Raw genomic sequence first — 15,049 nt, 5'->3', positions numbered from 1 at the left:
TTTTTTCTTAATCAGTTTGGCCAGGTATATCAAAGCCACAAATTTTTGACTTTGTTGATTTGTTTTGTATGTATCGTATCAATTTCTGCTCTTATAACTTTCTATGTCTTTCCTTCTAATTCTTTGAGTTTGTTTTGCTATTATATTCCTGACTTTTCAAATTGGAAGCTTATTAATTTTTAGCCTCTCTTCTTTTTCAATTTAAGTATTTAAGGTTGTACATTTCCTTCAAGTACACTTCAGCTACATCTCACACATTTTGTTTTGGTTCTTAAATACAGTATTTCTTTTTTAATTTTTCATCATGATTTCTTCTTTATCCCATGAGTTAATTAAAATGTCTATCTAAATTTCCCAATATTGGGCCTTTTCTAATTATTTATTTATTTATTTTTAACTTAACCCATCAGCAAAACTTGCTTCTACTTTCAAAATATATCTAGGACTGTTCTACTCTTAAACACCTCCACTCCCACAGTGCTGGTCCACTAGTTTCTCTTATCTACAAATTGCAAAACTCTTCTGCTTATTCTTGCTTCCATCTTATCCCCCTTTTGTTCCATTATTATAATGATCCTGTTATACTTAAGTCAGAGCACATCACCCCTCTAACTCTTCTGTGCCACACCCTCCCATCTCAGTAAGAGTCAAAGATTTTCTTTTTTTTAAATTTTTTTTTCAACTTTTTATTTATTTTTGGGACAGAGAGAGACAGAGCATGAACGGGGGAGGGGCAGAGAGAGAGAGGGAGACACAGAATCGGAAACAGGCTCCAGGCTCCGAGCCATCAGCCCAGAGCCCGACGCGGGGCTCGAACTCACGGACCGCGAGATCGTGACCTGGCTGAAGTCGGAGGCTTAACCGACTGCGCCACCCAGGCGCCCCGAGAGCCAAAGATTTTCAAATGGCTTACGAGGCTCTGCATGATCTCTACCCCATCTGACCGTATCTCCCACTGCTCGCCCCCTTACAAATACTGCTGCCATATTTACCTCATTGTTCCTGAAAGACCCCATTGCAGGCTCTTTGCATTTCTTGGCATGTTCTTGCCCTAGGGAACTGTTTGTTCGTCAGGTCTTTACTCAAATATTACCTCAATAAAGGCTTCTCAAGGCAATCAGAAATTTCCAAACCCTGTTCCTGCCTCACCTTCCCCCCCCCCCCCCCCCCCAACATTCTCTATCCCCTATTCTTGCTTCTATTTTCTTCTTAGTTCTTATCACTAACATTCAGAAGAGCATCTCATGAAGTGGCTAAGAGCTTGGGCTCTGGAGTCAGACTTCCTGAATTTGAATTTTTGAGCCATCATTCTCGCTGTGTGAACTTGGGGCAAACCTTTGACCCAAATGAGATGGAAGTTAATGGATCAATTCTTTCCTTTTTCTCCTGCAGGAGAGACTCTCCTAAAATCACTGTTTAAATGGCTTATTGAAAGACAGCTTGAAAGCACATCACTTATTGGCTCTCCTTCCTTCCCTGCTTGTCCCTGGGATCGCACATCCTAACGAGATAGTAGCATATAAGCCATTTGCCTCAGATTCTGCTTTCTGAGGAACCCAAGCAATGAGACCATAATCCGCATGAACTATTAATGGAAGAAGTTTCCTAAAGGGGATATGGGTACCAACACCCAAAGGATGGAGAAGTCATGATAGGCAGGCAGAAAGCTCAAACAATCACTACAGATGTGGCCTTAGAATCCTAGCAGTGTCTAAGATCCAGGTGTGCTGGGGAGACATGCTGGCATGTCAGAATAATACAGACCAAAATGCATGGCCTTTAGTTTATGGAAAAGAGACCAGTTTTTAAAAGCTAGTATAATAAGGAAAATTTACTAATTTATATTCTCTTGAAAGATATTTAGAATCTTGCAAATATATTGAACAAACACATAGTTCAAAAATGTGCTTTAAATGTTATGAACAAAATCTGAAGGTTGTGAAAATTAAATATTCTGAAACAGTATCTTATTATAATGCTCTAATTTGCGAAATGAGTGAATAAATAAAATGAATTGCATTTAATTAGGATAAACACAGTGTAAATAAATGTTCAAAGTCTCATGAGTAGAGTGCTTTTCAGTTTAGTCTTTTTTCCATTATATTGTAATATAATATTTTGTTTAGTAAATATGTTTATAATGATGGCATACAATGAGGCTAACTCATCACCCCTCTAAACAAACAAACTTTGAATTAATAAAGTTTTTCTGTACTCCTGACCTTCATTGAGGGCATTTTATCTCCATGGAATTTAAAAGCAAAGGACAGACTATAAGGTGAATATAAAGATATGTATCTATCATCAATGGAGGAACATGGGGCTGTCCTCCCTTACTACAGTTACTGAAAAGAAATATGTTATGACAAACTCATTGTGTAGTTTCATTTGAGGCATTCGTATTATATAAACATTTCACTTAATGTGAGGGATGGTGAGAGTGAAGTTACATAATTTCTTTAAGAAGTAAATTCAGGACTGGGGCACCTGGTAGCTCAGATGGTTGAGTGTCCAACTCTTGATTTTGGCTCAGGTCATGATCTCAGGGCTGGTCATGAGATTGTGCCCCTCAATGGGCTCCCTTCTGGGTGTGGAGCCTGCTTAAAATTCTCTTTCTCCCTCCCTCTGCCTCTCCCTTGCTTGTGTGCACAGGTACACATGTGAGCACTCTCTCACTCTCTCTCTAAAAGTGAAAAAAAAAAAGAAGTTCAGAACTTACCTGTAATTATTTTACAACAAAGATCTTAGGCAATTCAGAGCAAATCAACATTTACACGAGTTTTAGACATAAATGATCATGAAATGGGACAGATGAGGGAGAATAATCTTCTCATTTCTGTCACATTGACTGGAAGTCCTAGCCACAGCAATTAGACAACAAAAAGAAATAAAAGTCATCCAAATCAGTAAGGAAGAAGTAAATTTACCCAAAGAATACAAAAAAAAAAACAAACCCAACAGTTCCAAGGGATACATGCACCCTTATGTTTATAGCAGCATTATTTAAAATAGCCAAGATATGGAAGCAGGCCAAGTATCCATCGATTGATGAGTGGATAAAAAAGATGTTGGGAAGAAAAAGACGTGGTGTGTGTGTGTGTGTGTGTGTGTGTGTGTGTGTGTGTATACATATATATACATATATATGTATATGTATGTACATATATGTATATACATATGTATATATGTACACACACATATATGTGTGTATATACATATATCTACATATATGTATACGTATATATGTGTACATATATATGTATACGTATATATGTATACATATATATACATATATACATATATGTATACATGTATATATACATATATGTAGATATACGTATACACACACACACATATATATATAATGGAATATTATTCACCCATAAAAAATAATGAAATCTTGCCATGTGCAACCACATGGGTGGAGCTAGAGAGTATAATGCTAAGCTAAATAAGTCAGTCAGAGAAAGACAAATACCACATGATTTCATTCATATGTGGAATTTAAGAAACAAAACAAATGAGAGAGAGAGAGAAATCAAGAGACAGACTCTTAATGATAGAAAACAAACGGATGGTCAGCAGAGGGATTGTGTGGGGGTGGTAATAGGTGATGGGGATTAAGGAGTGCACTTGTCATGATGCACACATGATATGTGAAATTGCTGAATCACTATGTTGTACACCTGACACTAATATTACACTGTATGTTAACTAACTGGAATTAAACTAAAAGTTTAAAAAAGTTCCTAAGCTCCTAAATTGCTACAGACAGCAACTGTAGCCCCACAGTACCAACCAATTGCTGACTTCAGACAGCTTCCTTTGCTTTCCAGTTAAATGAAGTAAGCCCAAGGGTCTTCTCTATAATATGAGACACCATGGAACACAACCCAAAGAAACATAATATTATCTCGAAGGACAACAAAACATGTATAATTAACTAATAAGCATGGAGAGCTATTTCCTCCCCAACATTTTCTCCATTGGAATTCTTATGTTCCCATTCATTTCTTTATTGGTCTTCTCTGTGTTCACAATATTCCATGCTGTTGCTGCATTGTCAGGAGATGGGTCTCGGTGCTCTCTTATGCTGATAATTCTGCTTTTTCTCTTTCACCTCTCTCTCATGACAAGAGAGAGGCTGTGCTTCTTTGGAAAGTCCAACTCTTAACTAGTTATCTAAATTTCTTAATCATACTGGTCCTCCTTCATCTATGTGTTATTAATAATAAACTAATGGATTCTTCAATTCCCTGGCTTGGGCCTTCTTACACTTCCCCTTTTTAATGTCTTAAAAAATTAATAAAATGTTTACTTTTCACTATTTTGTTTAAAATGGGCTCTCCTAATAGTTACATTTTAATTTAATAATTTGGGAATCTAAAAATCACTATCCAGTGGCCCATTCCAAAATCTTAAGTCTCTTTAATCTCAATTTTCCAGCAATTTCATCCTTGAATATGAAAATCCATTGCTCCTTACCTTTAAGTGTTTAAAAATACAACTTCTCAATTTACAACTTTTTTCCCAAGGGATAAGAAAATAGCTTGAGTTCCGATAAATTATTCCAGTGAATTTAGTCACAGAATAAACAAAAAGAATTCATTAACTTTATAATTTTATAAGGTTTTAACATATCTTAAGAGTACTGATATCCTGAGGTGCATGGGTGGCTCAGTCGGTTAAGTGTCTGACTTCAGCTGAGGTCATGATCTCACAGTTCATGAGTTTGTGAGTACGAACTCCTCCATATAAAACAGATTATATTTAATTTGAGTAAGAACTTTTTAAGATCCCTGCCTGGTAAGTGTTTTCTTCTCTTTCTCAAACATTGCAAGAACTAAGAGTACTCTTAGGCTGAGTCATTTTGAAATACACGGTCAATTTGTCTTATTTTAGCTAATTTAATGCCTTAGTCCTTTCCTTTTGGTTTATCAGTGAGGACCAGAGTTTTGTTGGGGTACAGTCTTATCTCTCCACCCAAATGCTATTATTCTATTTGAATGGCTAGAGAACTTTTCAGTAGTCCATTTTTATTCCTAAGACCATGTAGCTGTCAAATCTCAGACCATTCACAAAAATGCATTTTTTAATGGTAAATTTTAAAGGAACGGAGTTAACTTAGGTTTCCTAATATAATTACCATGCATCATTTAAATCAATTAATTAATTAACTGAGTTATTTTACTTATATACTGAAGTTAAAGATGTAGGCACAATAGCTGTGAAATTTGAAATTATTATAATTTTCTCTCTTTTCCTACAAAAGAACACTTCCTTGTGAGGCATCTCTGTTCACCTCCCACCCCACTGGGTGGTAGGAAGCTTGATATTCCAATTAGAGGCGTTCCAATTTCTGCCAGTTTAAAACAGCTTTTTTGGTTTTTGTTTTTAGCTGTGTCCTTTCTATACATATTCAACCAAACTGAAGTTTCAAATTTTTACCAGAACTGTTGTTTCCTTTCAGAGATATACCCTTCCCTTCCCCTTCCTCAGTGTGGTTTCAGGTAGATGAAAATTCTATAAACTGTATACCACCAGGATAGGGGTCCATGGTCTACAGGTGAGTACGCAGCCTTGATCCTCAGAGGCTTCTGTGTATTAGCCTCTTGTGCTCTTTGGCCACTGGACAACCTGCTGGCATCTGAACACCATCAGTTGAGGGGTATGTTATTCTGTCTCCTCTCTGGGTTTTAGCCTCTGTTTTTCCTGAACCTCTGGAGAAAAATCTAGAATTGGTGAGTTGGTACAATTCGCAGTTTTTTTCCTTGGCTTATTCTGGGCCCATTGGTCTCTCTGTGCCACCTCTCTGCCCTTGGCTCCATGTTGGCTCTCACTAGTGCTGCAAACACGAGTCTTAGACACATAGTTTACCTAGTCACTGACTCAGGCTGCCCAACCCACAGCCTCTGGTATTTGGAAGAACTTCTTTCCCACTTAACAAAACTCATATCTAGACTGCTGCTTCACTACTAAATATAAGAACGTCTAAATATAAGAATATCTTTGGGGCCTAAGTAAATGACTTCTTGGCTTCAGACTCCATCTGTCTTTTTCCTAAAGTGCTGAGACTCATTTAATCAGTGAGGAGGCATAGGAAAATGTGACTTAAGGGAAAGAGAAAACTTGATTGAAATCAGAAAGCATGACAAAACAACTAAAAAATTCAGGAGAAAATAGTTCTAAAAATCTTTAAAGTGTATCAATGACATGAGGATAAAGCAAAATATACTAGGGACCCAGAGAGGTAAACAAAATGCTGAAACTGGATTTTATTTTTAGGAAATTTGACATACCCCAATGAATTTGAGTTTCTCCTTCCATTGTCTTGCAGGGGAAGGACACAAGAGACAAATTTCAAGGCCTACCCAAAGTGGGAAGTCTAACAGAAAACTCTCTCCCCTCATAAAACAAGAGTCACAATAAGTTAAATATCATTGAAAAAGCAAACCAGAAATGATACCCTCCAGGTGGCTGCAAGTAAAATAGATTATTTCAAACATTTTCTCTGTGTAGAAGAGAAAAATAATCTTCACTGAGAATTCATAACACACAAGTTGACCCTCACTTGTAGTTTAAAATATATGAGATAAAGATGAAGAGAAAATTAATTATCTGAAAGAAAAATGCCTAAAAACACAATGCAAAAATGTACCATAAAGAGACAAAGACATGAGAAATACAAAAGAGAGATTAGGAGGCATGGAGGTCAAAATCAGAAGCTCTAGCTGACACCTAATCAGGGTTTTCTGTAAAGAATGGAATGAAGGGATATAGGACAGAGACTATTTGACAATGGGTGACAAATTTCCAGATATGATGCACGGTACCAATCCACAGATTCAAGAACCCCAAGCAGGAAAAATAAAAAGCAATCCTCCCTTAGACATTTTGTGGTGAAGCTGAAAAATATCAAAGAAAAGGAAAGATACTACAAGTAGCCAGAGAAAAGATTACCTTCAAGGGATTAACATTTAGAAAGATAGATGGCTGCTCAATAACAACAATGGAAGGTAGAAGTCAGTGATGACATCTTCCATTCACTAAGTGAAAATACCTTATATAAAGGAGGGCAAAAGAAAGACATTTTCAGATAAGTAAAAACGAAAAGAGTTTGTTACCAATAACTTAAAGAAGGGTATGCTAGATAGAAGAAAAGTAATCACAGGTGGAAGGACTGAGATAGAAGAAGGAATTATAACAATAAAGAGGGGGAAGGAATGGGGCTAAATCTAAATAAATATTTGCTACATATAAGAATTTAAAATTTTGGGGAAATTTTTAAAAAGATAAATTTCAGGGAAGCTTGGGTGGCTCAGTCAGTTAAGCGTCCAACTTCAGCTCAGGCCATGATCTCAGGGCTCATGGGTTTGAGCCCTGCATCGGGCTCTGAACTGTCAGCACTCTGAGCTCTCAGAGCTGTGCTGACAGCTCAGAGCCTGGAGACTGCTTTGGATTCTGTGTCTCCCTCTCTCTCTGCCCCTCCCCTCATGCTCTGTCTCTCAAAAATGCATAAATGTTAAAAAAATTAAAAAAAAATTTTAATGTTTGTTTATTTTTGACAGAGAGAGAGACAGAGCATGAGTAGGGGAAGGGAAGAGAGAGAAGGAGACACAGAATCCAAAGCAGGCTCCAGCCTCTGAGCTGTCAGCACAGAGCACAATGTGGGGCTCAAACTCACAGACTGTGAGATCATGACCTGAGCCAAAGTCGGACGCTCAACCGACTGAGCCACCTAGGCTCCCCTAAAAAAATTTTTTAAAGATAAATTTCATGGCAATAATAGCATATGTTACAAATTGTGTGACTGAAGTTAAGGTATTCTAATGTTCTCAATTATTTGGGAGAAGAATAAATATATTTGTTTACTTTAGATTTTGATCACTTACATATGCAAGCTTAAACATTCAGAGTAATAACACAAAAGAATGGAAATGGAGTGTATAATTTCCAAACTCTACTAGGGGGAAATGTAATGAGAAAAAAAAGTCAATCTAAAAGAACATAAAAAATGGAGAAAAAATGAAACATAAGAAAACCAGGACATATAGAAAGCAAATAATAATCCAAAAATATCTGTTGTGACAAAAAATAGAAAAGACCAAATCCTTTAGTTTAAAGATTGTCAGATAATTGTTTTCATATTAACTGTATACCAAGGAACTTCCTAAAACAGAATATACAAATATAGAAAGTAAAAGAAATGAAAGAAGATATATTAAGCAAGTAAAAATAAAAAAAATAATAATTAGCTGGGATATTTCTATTAATATTGCATAATTGAGATTTTTACTAGAGCTAGGGAGAATCTTTACTGAATGATAAAAGTTTCAATTCATGAGAGAGAAATAATATTTCCAAACATGTGTGTTTCTAAGAGCCAAATTTCACAATACATAAAGAAAAACTTGACAGAGTACAAGATGAACTAAATTCATTTCAATAAAGAAAGACTCAGACACATCTTTCTAATGAATTGGTAGAACAACAGAATTAATTGATCTCTTGCACCTAACAACTGTAATTCAAGTTCCATGGAAATTTTCAGAAAAATTGACCACATGTTGGGACTAGAAGTAAATCTTAACAACCACGTCTTATACTAAATACAACCTTATTAAGTTGGCCACTGGGAAGAACTGGCCACATGTAGGTAAGCTTGTTCCAGAGAGGATTTTCAACTCTGGAATGTTTCCACTGGCCCGGTTTATTAGTCCCTTCGTGTTTTATGGCCCACCTAAAACAAAATAAGATACAAAAAGGAATTTAGTAAGATTAAATATGATTTTAAGATATTTATTGAGTACTTCTTACTATGTACTAGGCAAAGTTCAGTTTGAATTAACAACCCAAATCTGATCATTTGCTGTGTACAAGAGACATACAAAAAAAGCCATTTTATTTTTTTTTTAATTTTTTTTCAACGTTTTTATTTATTTTTTGGGACAGAGCGAGACAGAGCATGAACGGGGGAGGGGCAGAGAGAGAGGGAGACACAGAATCAGAAACAGGCTCCAGGCTCTGAGCCATCAGCCCAGAGCCCGACGCGGGGCTCGAACTCACGGACCGCGAGATCGCGACCTGGCTGAAGTAGGACGCTTAACCGACTGCGCCACCCAGGCGCCCCCAAAAAAGCCATTTTAAAATGAAAGAATAATTTTTGTTTAAATAAGGAAACATTGGCAGTGTTATAACTGACAGTGGAATTTGAAGAAAAGTCAAAGTAAATAACCATTTTATAATAGCAATGACATAAATAACAAAATAATACTGACAGAAAAAATCAAGCAAAGCTTTCTAGAGACATTCAAAGAGAAACTGACATAAACACAATTATTGTGAGAGACATCATTACAAGACCAACAGATTATAAACCACCAGGAAAGTTTTTCTAGAGTAACACATAAGGACATGAAATATCTGACTGATAAAACCAATAAATGTTAAGTATGACCATTTGTTTATATACATTGTAGCCTACCAACAGAAAATACCTCTTTCTCAACAATTCTTGGAACATTTGTAATATTTGCCATGTACTAACAATGTAAAAATTTTAGAGGCACCTAGATGGCTCAGTTGGTTAAGTGTCTGAGTCTTGATTTCCACTCAGGTCGTGATTTCATAGTGGGTCATGAGATCAAGGTTAACTTATGATGTTAGGTGCTTTTTTATTAAAAGCAAAATAGAGAAGAACTAATAAATATTCAAGTCAATTATTTTAATATATATATAAAATTGTCCCACGGAAAATACATGAAAGGAAATAATATTTAAATAGAAATAAATAAATTAAAAAACAGAACATCAGTAGAATGATTCAAAAAAAAGTTTTTGAAATAAAAGTAAAATAGCAAATCTCTTGCAAATAAAACTAGATTAATATAATACAATCCAAACAGGAAAACTGAGCTAAATATTTAGCATAGAAAGGGCTTAAAGAATATATTATGCATGTGTAGTTTAATAAACGCAAAAATTCTGATGAAATAAATAAAATTAAAAAAAAAACTCATAGACTTGAGACAGAAAATACAGAGCATGCTCTTGCTTGCATAACTCCACAGGTCATGGAACAGATCATTTTCATGCTATATAAAATATTTTAAATCATAAAGATAGAGAAAACTAGTTCATTTATTCCACGAAGGAGAGATAAGCTTCATAATAAAGTCCACCACTGGTAATTAAGAAGTAATACAGCAATTTTACTTAAAGAGGTAAAATTTCTAAATCAATATTAGCCAATAAATTTTAACACTATGGCAAGAGAATAATCACTATAGCTAAGTCATACCGAGTCTAGAAATAAAATGATGGACATTGATTAAAATAACAAATCACTGATTAATGAATGAGAATACAAGAAGCAGCCCATCACCTACACTTTTTGAGCACATGTGATGGTCATCTGAGCTTAAAAGTTTTCTGAAATAGCCTGTCCCCATCAGAACCAACTGCAGTACTCAATCTTATGTTCAAGGGCCCAGATTTCCCATAAGATTGATGGAAATTCTTGGGGCCTGATGGTGAGGGGTGGGGTGGCAGGAAAGACCTGTTCCTTACCAACATGGAACCAGGTGGAACCAAGTTGAAGGCTCTTAGAAGCCAGGGCATATAGCCCCTGTGTTATATTTCTCAGTGAAATCATGTGTTTTAGTTTGATGCCCCCAGAATGTTAGCTACATACAATAAATACCCAACCACTTGAAATGAAGTCTAAGGGGAAACGGAAAGCTCATTCTTTTAGACAACATATTTGAACTATAGGAAAATGAGTAACATCGGAAGGTAGTAAACTCCTGCTGTTGCTGGTGAAAATGACAGGAACACATAATTAGTTCACATCGATTTTTATTTTTCTGAATACCTGGCAATCTCCTAAAGATCTGCTTCTATTGAAAATCTCTCTAGGGGAGCCAGGGTGGCTCAGTCAGATAAGCATCTGACTCTTGGCTTTGACTCAGGTCATGATATCACAATTCCTGAGAACCGGTCTCTCTCTCCCTCTCTCTCTCTGCCCCTTCCCTGCTTGTGCTCTCTCTCTCTCTCTCTCTCTCTCTCTCTCTCTCTCAAAATAAATAAATAAACTTTAAAATAAAAATAAAAAACAAATTTTGATTCTTATGCTAAAGGAAAACTAAATTATCTGGAGGTGTGTGTGGAAGCTCTCTTTCTTGCTCCTCGTCACCACTTCCAGACTACTGTTCCCGCATCCTCTTCCAAAGGTCTTTGCTTTGAAGCACATTCCAATAGACCAGAGCACCTATTATCCTTCCTTGTTGCATTCATATCAGTTCCTCTGTACCCTTCCTGCTCATTTATTAAAGATTTTACCATCCTGGATTGCTTTTGTTCCTTCCCCCTCTGTTCTGGTAATCATTCAACATCTTTTAAATATCTAAGTAGACAATCCCCCCTGGCCTCTCAGTGCCTCCAATAATCTTAACTCCATCTCACATCAGCTACCCTTCCCATGGATACAGCCTTAAACTGGTCATTACAAATAACAGTACCACTGCTAAAATTTTAAGTGCAAGAAGCCCACCTTCTCACCACCATCTCCATTTTCTCTAGTTCACATATTTAAGTAGCCCACTCTAACAATTCTTTACTCTACCAAATGTTCCAAACCACTTTTTCTATCACCTTGTCACATTCCATACCTCCCTACCAAGTCCACTCTTCCCTCTATACTGAGCTAGAATTCATGATCCAGCATTACAGTCATGCTCTTGTCCTGACTCATTGCCCTACTCTTCCTTTTTTTGTACTCAAGTTTTAAAAAATAGAAACCAACCCTGGTCCAATTCTCTACATACTGAAAGCCTATACCTTAATAGTCGACAGTGGCTAGAGAAAACACATTAAAGATTCCATTCATGGAAACGCAATAGATCAACAGAGAACAATGAGAACGGGAGGTGGTATGGATATATTACAGAGAGTTTTGAGAATTTAAGAACTTTTTGGTTCTCACAATGATTGGAAGACATTGCTGTCATTTCACCTGGCAGGGGACCAAGAATACCAAATGTCCTTCAAAGTGTGGGAAAGTCCTACACAAAGAAAGTTTGTCCTGCATTCTACACTTGAAAATTTCCCTCCGAATGTTCATGTTAGATCAATATCTATTTATAAGTGCCTAAAACCAAACTACATTTTATAATAAAGTATTTTTGCTCGATTATAATACACATCAAATTTTCTAGAAATGAAACTCCCTCTAATATCTCGAAAAGGGAGGGGTGCCTGAGTGTCTCAGTTAAGCGTCCAACTCTTTGTTTTAGCTCAGGTCATGATCTCAGGGTTTCATGAATTTGAGCCCTGCATGGGGCTCCAGGCTGACACTGTGGTGCTTGTTTGGGATTCTCTGTCTCTCTCGGTCTCTCTCTCTCTCTCTCTCTGCCTCTACCCAACTTGTGCTGTCTCTGTCTCTCTCAAAATAAATAAATAAACCTTTAAAAAAAATATCTCAAAGAGGGTAACTTTGATGCTTCATGTGTCATTTACTCGTTTGGAAAAATCCTATCACTAATGACACTAACATTCATGGCTTTTGAGTCACCAGTATAACACAACTGTATCATTTGGCATTTATAGTTCATACATTTAGCTGGTATTTGCATAGGAACAAGAATCTGCAAACTTAATCATGTTATCTAGTATCACTGTACTGAGAAATTATATTGAAATATATATTACTTTTATTTTTAAATTATTTTTCTTTTACTATAGTTATTGTTACTAGACAGGCATTTCTTTGGAAATTGTATTGGTGCTTAGGTTATCTTAACTACAAATTGTATTTTGGGATAGTAAAATAATATTTTAGGATTACAAAATATTTGTTATACAAAGGGAACATCAGATCCAATAGTGTTGACAAGCACTATTTTTAAAATTTTTTTTTTCAACATTTTTTATTTATTTTTGGGACAGAGAGAGACAGAGCATGAACGGGGGAGGGGCAGAGAGAGAGGGAGACACAGAATCGGAAACAGGCTCCAGGCTCCGAGCCATCAGCCCAGAGCCTGATGCGGGGCTCGAACTCCCGGACCGCGAGATCGTGACCCGGCTGAAGTCAGACGCTTAACCGACTGCGCCACCCAGGCGCCCCGACAAGCACTATTTTTAAATGTACAACCGCAAACCTCAAGTGGGTCCTTAGGACTTCTGGGGCATTCCACTGCCTTCCTCTAGCCCAATGACTCCAGGCCTCTGAGAAGCACACCATTTCCTTCTCATTAAACCTCCCACACTCTGTCATCCATTGCTCAGGGCTGTTGGAGATCTTATTTCACTGACAAAACACAAGTGTTCAAAAGAGACCTTCTTCACCTTCCCATCAGCAAATCTTCCAGACTCCCTCCCTCTGGACTAGCTAGAGTGGAGCTGTTTGGCTCTAGTCTAAGGCCAAAACTTTGGCCTGTGGCCTAGATCCTTATCCTCTCTCATCTAGGACTTTATTTCTGCCCTGAACTATTAATTTTCCTGCCCTCTGGGTCATTCCATATGCATAATATCTGCCAGGTCTGACATAGAAAAAAATAAAAAGAAACAAAGGAAGGAAGGAAGGAAGGAAGGAAGGAAGGAAGGAAGGAAGGAAGGAAAGAAAGAAAGAAAGAAAGAAAGAAAGAAAGAAAGAAAGAAAGAAAAAGAACCTTCTCTACACCCCACAACCACCTTCAGTTATTGCCTTACTTCATTGTGTTCCTTTATAGAAAATTCCTTAAAAGACTCATTTCCTCTTCTCTTCTTTTCTCTTAGACCAATCCAGTTAGATTTTCATCTCTGAAACCCCAATAAAACTGCCCATTAGGATTTTCACATTACAAAAGGCAAAAGTCATTTCTGAAGATACACCTGAACAGCAATGTCTAACAAATGGTCATTTTTCCCTGAAAACACTTTCTTCACTTGACTTGATTTCCCTTAACTTCCATGAAATCACATTCTCTTGGTTTTCTCCTATATTAGTAGCCAAATTGTTAGTCTCCTCTTCCTTGCCAGAGGGTGGGCAATAAGGGTTTGCTACATCAATGGAGTTTTTAGATGTCCATTAGTCTGATATATGCAGGGATATTCCTCTAAGATAAATGTTAATTTGTTGCATTTTGTACCTCTTACTACAGCAACAACAACAAAAGACACAGCACTAATGGTTCTTGTGGGTTTTAGAAACATCATGTACCACACTTGAAAAATACTGCTCTGATCCTTTTACCAGATAACCCAGAAGGCTGTCAATTTCAACAGGCGTCCACAGCACGACAGGAATCTGAAGCAGGTCCAAGTGGTAGTACAAGCCTCCCTGTCACCTGGATGTTACAACCTGGTACATTCAGTGGCTTTGGAGATATCTGAAGTGGTGAGGATGCTGTATTAAATCTCTGGTAAGCCCAATACTCTTATTACAGGTAAACTCTGGCATTCTGGAGTAAGATAGATCATACTCTGCAATAGGAGCCAACTCTGTTTTTAAAAAGCAATCCCTGATGTACTGGAAAGCTTTCTTCAAGACTGAGAACAGGAGCATGTGTCATTATTTCCCTCCATCCCTGCCACGCTCTCATTTTCCTTCCACTTTGCTGACCTAGGATGGCACTTCCTAATAAAACCTTAGCATACAGAAATGCTGCCCCAGACAGCATTGTTTTCGAGGAGACTAGAATGAAAACTCCAAAGGAAGGCGTAGGGAGAGGCGATTTAAATATTTAGCCAGCCATACTCTTGGGTCAGGTATCTATTCATAAAAGAGTCTAAACTGAATTTAAACAATATCTTGGCAAAGGGGTTGGGACAGGACTTAATCTGCAAGTGTGAGGCTTCAAAAATAAAACTTCAACCATAATATACAATATGCTTATAATTTACAGAAGCATACTTGTATGAATGTATGGGTAGAAACTTATTTTTTAGTTTAATTCTAAGGTTCTTTCAAGGAAAAACATTCAGCCTTCTGGTTGCAGTTCCTATATAACTTCAGCCCAACAAAGTGTCTTTAAAAGGAGCTGATCAAGTTCAACTTACATTATTAATAAAC

At 36.9% G+C, this 15,049-nt stretch overlaps 1 protein-coding gene across 2 annotated transcripts in view; it reads right to left on the bottom strand.

The window, feature by feature from the left end:
• The window catches only part of DCDC1 (doublecortin domain containing 1), a 497,179-nt gene that overhangs the window by 80,630 nt on the left and 401,500 nt on the right, over positions 1–15,049 (bottom strand). For both annotated transcript variants that reach the window (XM_040495539.1, XM_040495540.1), the window contains one exon: positions 8,617–8,740. In XM_040495539.1, the coding sequence (XP_040351473.1) occupies positions 8,617–8,740 (124 nt within the window). The remainder of the gene's footprint in view (positions 1–8,616; positions 8,741–15,049) is intronic.

Source organism: Herpailurus yagouaroundi, unplaced genomic scaffold (genome assembly GCF_014898765.1).
Source record: "Herpailurus yagouaroundi ecotype Mexico unplaced genomic scaffold, PumYag 187, whole genome shotgun sequence".
Classification (NCBI taxonomy): Eukaryota; Metazoa; Chordata; class Mammalia; order Carnivora; family Felidae; genus Herpailurus; species Herpailurus yagouaroundi.
This window is presented reverse-complemented; position numbering and strand designations above follow the sequence as displayed.